The 7,530-nt window shown below is 39.9% G+C and overlaps 1 protein-coding gene across 1 annotated transcript; it reads right to left on the bottom strand.

Moving 5' to 3' along the window:
• Positions 1 to 1,002: 1,002 nt before the first annotated feature.
• On the bottom strand, positions 1,003 to 3,882 carry LOC114352348 (uncharacterized). Its single transcript, XM_028303933.1, has 4 exons — positions 3,778 to 3,882; positions 3,257 to 3,370; positions 2,295 to 2,488; positions 1,003 to 1,307 (listed from the first exon to the last, which is right to left on the bottom strand). Exons 1-4 carry the CDS (start codon positions 3,845 to 3,847, stop codon positions 1,191 to 1,193), a joined length of 495 nt encoding a protein of 164 aa, XP_028159734.1. The 5' UTR covers positions 3,848 to 3,882; the 3' UTR covers positions 1,003 to 1,190.
• Positions 3,883 to 7,530: the final 3,648 nt, after the last annotated feature.

Below are 7,530 nucleotides of genomic sequence, written 5' to 3'. Positions count from 1 at the left end.
TATAGACGCGGGGAGGCGTGCGGGTGAGTGCGAGGGAGAGTCGCATTCAGCGAGGTGCGCAGTTAGCCCGATCTGGGTTGTAATAATGTCAATGTCACTAGAAACGTCAGAATAGCGGGACGCTTTTATGCTTTATGCTAAGTGATTAAATTGTATTTAAAACTAGCTTTCCGCCCGCGGCTTCGCCCGCGTGGAATTTTGTCTGTCACAGAAAAACAATATCGCGCGCGTATTTGCTCACCGTTTAGACCTACCCTGGACTACGACAAACATTTTAAAACCAAAATCAGCTCAATCGGCCCAGCCGTTCTCGAGTTTTAATCAGACTAACGAACATCAATTCATTTTTATTTAATAGAAGAGATCGAAGAGAAGAAATCTAATGTGCAAGTTAGTAAGTAATTTATTGTCCAGTGTTTTATTTATGAAAATAGATCTTCCGGCCCTTAAAAATACCGACAAATAACCATACGTATAAGGACGTAGCACACTTATCAACCCGGAAAGGGATCGTAACCGTATCAACTCGAGGCGGTCAGTAATCTTTGTATGAAACTCAAAACTGCAACGCACACTATCCGCACCGTAACGTAAACGCCTCGCCTCGCGGTTGACAGCGTGCGGAAGGTGATGACAGCTCGCGAAAGGCGATACGGTGTTGATCCCTTTCCGAGTTGATAATTCTGCTATGACCTTTAAACGGTTTTTGAACCGTCTAGTCTGTTTTGCATCAATGTCATTTGAATTGAATAAATATTATTCATGAAGAAGTTAACAAAAGTGATTTAGATTTACATTTTGAAGTATTGCGTGCTTTACATTTGAAGGCATGAACAATGAACTTATTGATACAGACATTTAATTGCAAAGACGTAAAGTGTCTTGTATGAACAAATAAATAAAAATGCGAGACTTTGGGCGCGTTCTAGGTACAGATAAAGTTAACGTAAAATTATAATAAACCATTAACGTTATCTTTTTTTTTTTTATGAAACAAATAAAAGCGAATGTACAATTATATTAGGCGGTGCCAAGATGGCCTTGAATAAATAGTGTAGCTTCATTTTACATTATTTATAAGGATTTTCGCAATAAATATTGTTTTGAGTTAATTCATGATTGCTTCACTCAGCCGAGTCCAACCAAACGAGGCAGGTTTTGAGGCAACCGGCTATTTCTATTTTAATACTTCAAGACGATCCAGAAATTGCGTTGACAGGCGGCGCGATTAGGATGGGAACCCGGATGCAAATAATTGGCACGTTGAATTCATCCACCACTCGGAATTCGATCGTAGCTGCCGTATTCTAAAACAAAAAAATAAGTTGAGATCACCGTCAGGATTACGTCATAATTTGACCAAGAGATGGCGCTGTTCTGTTTTACTAACGCGATATAATTCTATTTCGTTCGTTCGTTCGTTTCAGCCGAAAGACGTCCACTGCTGGACAAAGGCCTCCCCCAAGGATTTCCACAAAGTCCGGTCCTGCGCCGCTCGCATCCAGGCACCTCCCGCGACCTTCACCAGATCGTCGGTCCACCTAGTGGAAGGCCTGCCCACGCTACGTCTTCCGGCTCGTGGTCGCCACTCAAGAACTTTCCTGCCCCAGTGGCCATCAGCTCTCCGAGCTATGTGCCCCGCCTACTGCGACTTGATTTTAGCAATTCTGCGGGCTATGTCAGTCAGTATAATTCTATTTATTCTGACCAATATCTCTGGACAAATCAATAAAGTCATATCAACCTTAGAAACTGGATTTATTTAGTAATGAATCATGCATGAGTCGCTAGCGATGACGTTCGGTGTAGAATATAATTACTTGAGTTTGAATATCATTTTCTATACAGCAATTATTGATTGAATGAATGATATAGCACAGTTCAAAGCATGTAAAGGATTACGCTGAGAGACACGTTGATAGTCAAAGACCTAGGCATCCGATAAGAAAGGATTCTCCAAAATTCCCAAAGGGGATAGACGGAACTACTTGTAATTTAGGCTATAACTCCAAAAAACGTTAGACTAATCTACGGGACTATTCCCACCTCTCGTTCCACTGCTGCAACTCTTGTGTAGCCAGGATCTACAGCTTGACCGCCAATAAAAACCCAACCAGTGAAGGCCAAGTGTGTCTCGGGGGAAAGTTAACTGTCATTGGACCCGTACGCCACTCTTGAACGCGGAGTTTTGGGCTGACACTGTGTAAGTTTGTTGTCGACACGATAAGAAGAAGACTGGACCCATAACGAATTAATCAGAAGAACATAGGAGGCCTAAAATTTTAAATACTAACCACCGGGAATGACGATTCAATAAACATCTTCAAGGTGTACTGCAGGACCTCGCCTGCCAGCACGGGGCAGAAGGAGTTGGTCAAGAAGTTGCAGGTCAAAGCGTTGTCGCCCAGGGGATAGGGCACCGGTAGCGTTATCAAGCCGAACGGCACGTAAGCTGTCGCCAGGGTACGCATGGTGGCCATCTGGCGAGCTGGAAGATACAAGTAAATAAAAAGTGGAAAATACAAGAAAAAAAATGTGAAATTTTCTAAAACATACCTCAAAAAATATCCCAAGTTTGGGGCTAAAGATTCTAAATAATAGATAATTTATTGCTTTTATTAAACTTAAACACTCTTATGGCCCATATAGGGCACGATGGCCAGACGGGTTGGCAAGGCCTGATGCTCCCTTATAAATAATAATCATCATAATCATTTCAGCCACAGGACGCCCACTGCTGAACATAGACTGACATAGGCCTCCCCCAATAATTTCCGCAATGACCGGTTGGTGGCAGCTATAAAAATAATAGCTGATATAATAATATTTAACATACTAAATATTAAATAACTAATCTGAACCTAATATAAATAAGCTAAAGAAATTGTTTTGCTGAACGCGCTAATCTCAAGAAATACTACTTAGTCCGATTTGAAAATAATATTTTTGTGCTGGATAGCCCATTTATGGAGGAAGGCTATATTTTTAGACCATTTGTCTCTGGTAAAACAGAGAGTCGTCCTGCATTGGAGATTAATGTCCGTATTCACAAACATTACTATGAGGTCTCACAGTGCGCGAGGACGTACAGGGTGACACATGAACCTGCGATTGGTTCTATTCAAGGTCTTTAGCTCTATTCAACGCTGTGCCTTCGATTTGCTGCTCAACTTAAGCAAGCATCGTTTGTGAATACGGGCGTAATTGACCTAATGATGATTACACTACAGCATCATTTTGGAACAAATATACTCACGTGCTTGGAAGATTAAATTGATGACCGCATCTTGCAATTGTGGGAATACGCATGGGGGATTGCTACATCCGTCTATGTAGGCGTTAGCAGGTAGTTCTCCCCCATGTTGTGTGCCTGAAAGTCAAAAATGTATTTCATTGTTTTAGTTAGACAATTAGTTCGTTCGTTTCACCCTAATGCGATCCACAAAGGTCTCCACAATGTCCAGTTGGTCCAGTCCTTCGCGTCCAGGTGTTGCCCGCGACCTTCACCAGATCGTCAGTCCACCGAATGAGTCCTGCCTTCACTTCTAACTACTGAGTACTTAAATAAATTGAATCCATTAAAGAACGTAGCACACTTATCAACTCGGAAAGGGATCAACATCGTATCGTCTTTCGCGAGCTGTCAACCGCGAGACGAGGCGTTTACGTTACAAAGCGGATAAGTGTGCGTTGTAGTATGGAGTATGGAAAAGTTGTATGTATGTAAAGAAAGAGTTCCATATGGAAAAGAATTTTGTTTCAAAAGTTTCTACTCACAAGTTTCTATGTTAGTAGTCTGCCCCTGGACAGCCAACGCAAACGCGAGAAAAACTACTAAACCGATCATGGCTACGTCTTTTTGGTAAGTGATTCTAAATCAAGATGTAGTTAGTCTTATTAGGCTTTGATTAGTGCAGGTGTTAAGGTATAATGAAGAAAGGTACGGTAGGCACATCATACAATAGCCAACTCACGACCAACTCGATCCAATGACTATCGTTTTAGCGCTCACCAGTTAGCGCCACTGTAGAGTAAGGTCCTGTCACTTGCTAGTAGCGAAGACAGTGGCACCAACTGGTGAGCGCTAAAGTGGTAGGAGGACTATCGCATTTGCACTAATCAAGATGGCGCCGCTGTAGAGTAAGGTCCTGTCAATCGCCAGGGGTGCCAACTGTTAAGTATAAAAACGATAGCCCTCATTCCGCTGAAGCGGAACGGACAGATGTGGAAATAATGGGATCTGATTGGTTTTTCAGTCGGCAGATTGGTTTGGTAGTTCAGAATGGATTACACTGCCATGAGTTCCCGGGTTCGATTCCCGGCCGGGCAGAAATTGAAATGATGAATTTTAATTTCTGTGACAGGTCTGGGTGTTTTCTATATACAAGGTGTCCCAGAATGGGTGAATCACACTGATAAGGGAGGTAGCTCTACTAATGTACTATCCCTAAAAAATATGAAAAAAAAAATAGTAAAGCGCATAAGGAAACAAAAAAAAATATTTTTGAAAAAGTGAAAATAAATCGGCTTTGCCTAAGTATCTGGCTATAATTGCTGCGTTTGGAGTTTATTTGTACTTTTTTTACTTATATTAATTGTACATGATAGCTTCGTTTATCTGTAACCAAACTTTTGAAAATGATGAATTAGATTTCGAGTTTAGAGCACTTTATTTAAAAAAAAAAATCCATTCACAATTATTTTTTTTTCATAGTTTTAGGGATAGTACATTAGTAGAGCTACCTCCCCTAGTAGTTTGATTCACCCATTTTGGGACACCCTGTATAATATGTACATATGTTTACAAAAAAAAGATATTTAAGTATGTTTATATCCGTTGTTTAGTACCCATAACAAGCTTTGCTTAGTTTGGGACTAGAGGCGCAGTGTAAAATATCCAAGGATATTTATTTATTTATTTATTCAAAACACATCTTTGCTCCGCCTTGGTGTCAAAGGTGACTACTGACTGACTGACTGACATAGTGGTCTATCAACGCACAGCCCAAACCACTGGACGGATCGGGCTGTTTGGCATGCAGGTAGATATTATGACGTAGGCATCCGCTAAGAAAGGATTTTACGAAATTCCACCCCTAAGGGGGTAAAACGCATACAAAGTTGCGGGCGGCCACTAGTGAACAATAAATTAGTAAATAGGCTACATTTTACCAATGTTTAGACGGTGGATTGACAACGTCAAAGCCATAGCAGGTGGCACATGGTCAAGAATAGCCAATGATAGAGAAAAATGGCGGCAGTTGGAGGAGACCTTTGTCAAATGAGTGACATACAGAAGTAGTCGATGCATGCAAGAGTGTTCTGGGCACAGAGCACGTACCTAATAATAGTTCTGTGTAAATGTTATTGTTAAATTATCATTATTAACCTTTTGTCCCTATGTCTGAGAGTCCTCCACCTGGACATGAGCTCCCCTGGCTTACCTGGAAGTCTTTAAATAGACTTCGGACGCAGGTTGGCCGTAGTAAGGACAATCTGGTCAGGTGGGGATTCTTGGATGGCTTAAACATGCAGTGCAGGTGCGGTTTTGTTTTGTTCCCCAGTCGATGAAGTGCCCTGAGTGCCATGAGTGCCCATCAAGCAACTGCACTCAGGAGGATTTGATGAGCGCGCTGCTGACAACGCCACTCTCGTGGCGGGGTTTTGGGCTGACACTGTGTAGGTTTGTTGTCGACACGAAAAGAAGATTATTAACATAGGCTACATTTTAAAGAAGCCAGTAAGCGTATAGAGAGAACCTACTGCATTTATATATTATTATATTAATTAAACTCATCGTTATCAGTGATTTGATAACCAAGGCGCAGGTGTGCAAGACATACTGATAAAAATACGACGTGATTGAAATTCGATAGACAGTGGTAATTAATAAATAATTAATAGGTACTAACAATAATATTTATTACTTAATAAATAATACATAATACGCTGCCTGCTGCTGTATTTCCTGAACACCAAAATCCGGGCCTTTTCAAGGCGACAGTGAATAGGCAATTACAGTGCAGATATTTACCATCCTAGACTGCACTTGACCGCAATCGCATCTGGTGTTAAGTGAGATTAACACCAGATGCGATTGCGGTCAAATACCTGCCTTGTCTTGCATAAAAATAACATTTCTTCTATGCTGTGGTTCCAGCAAAGTATAGCCACCCCACTCTTTTCGTGGACACAGGACTATTCCTACCTCTCGTTTCCTCAATGCCACTCCTGTGTACACAGGATCTACAGTTTGAATGCCAATAAAAATCCAACCAATAAAGGTCAAGTTTGTTCCGGGGGAAAGTTAAACCACGGTAATACTATCTATACAGTATTCCAAATCGACCATATTTTTGAAATAAATGCGATAGGGCTGCTCACCTACAGTACCCATTCTAATTACATCTTTCTACTTCGAATTTCTATCTAGTTTTGTGATTGTAATTTTTTTTTATTTAGACAAACAAAATACTTTGTGAATGGAATAGGATAAAAATGCGTGTTGTTTTGTGTTAGTAGATTATTTAATTAAAAAAAAATACACTAAAATAATTTTGAATCTACTAATCATAATGAGTACCTACTTAATGACCTGTTACTTTAATTTCAGGCGGATGAAGTCGTGGGCAAAAGCTGGTTTAATACAATATAATTTTTATTTCAAATCAAACTGACTGAAAATGACCATTTTTGACAGTTAATAACTAGTTTTTGACAAAGAAGAACGGTCACACCCCATACAAAAAAAACCCAGACCCGACAGAAACGAGACATACCTCAGTTTTTTTGTCATGTCTTAATTAGTTAAATTATATATTTTTTATATTCGAAATCTATGTATAACACCAAATTATTACCCTTTGTTTTTGTTCAGGCGTTATACAAAAACTAATACAAAATGCCTATTTTATCACCAAAATTGGTAAATGTATGTACCTAAATGTCTATTACAGCTGCTATGGAATGTATCTAGGTGACCTGGAGATACAGCCGGATTATACAGGGTGGTTATACATATGGAACGATAAGTGATCTCACTCGATTAATTCTAAACTATACAAGATTATCGAAAAACTAGTTGCTGATTCTAAAAGTGCTTCACGAGCTCTTTCAAATGGTACCAATAATAGGTTACAGATTATGGAAGTTGGTAATATTGAATTTTTGGATTTTGTAACTTCTCGTTTCCACCCTGTATAATCCGGCTGTATCTCCAGTTCACCTAGATACATTCCATAGCAGCTATTTAGGTACATACATTTACCAATTTTGGTGATAAATAGGCATTTTGTATTAGTTTTTGTATGACGCCTGAACAAAAACAAAGGGTAATAATTTGGTGTTATACATAGATTTCGAATATAAAAAATATATAATTTAACTAATTAAGACATGACAAAAAAACTGAGGCATGTCTCGTTTCTGTCGGGCCTGGGTCACAGATGACCGTTCTTCTTTGACCGTAAATGACGGTAGTCAAATTTAATCACCTTAGTCATTTTCAACACTAGGCCATCGACGTCCGTA

This window comes from Ostrinia furnacalis, unplaced genomic scaffold (genome assembly GCF_004193835.3).
Source record: "Ostrinia furnacalis isolate ACB-3 unplaced genomic scaffold, ASM419383v2 OfSCF1330, whole genome shotgun sequence".
Lineage (NCBI taxonomy): Eukaryota > Metazoa > Arthropoda > Insecta > Lepidoptera > Crambidae > Ostrinia > Ostrinia furnacalis.
This window is presented reverse-complemented; position numbering and strand designations above follow the sequence as displayed.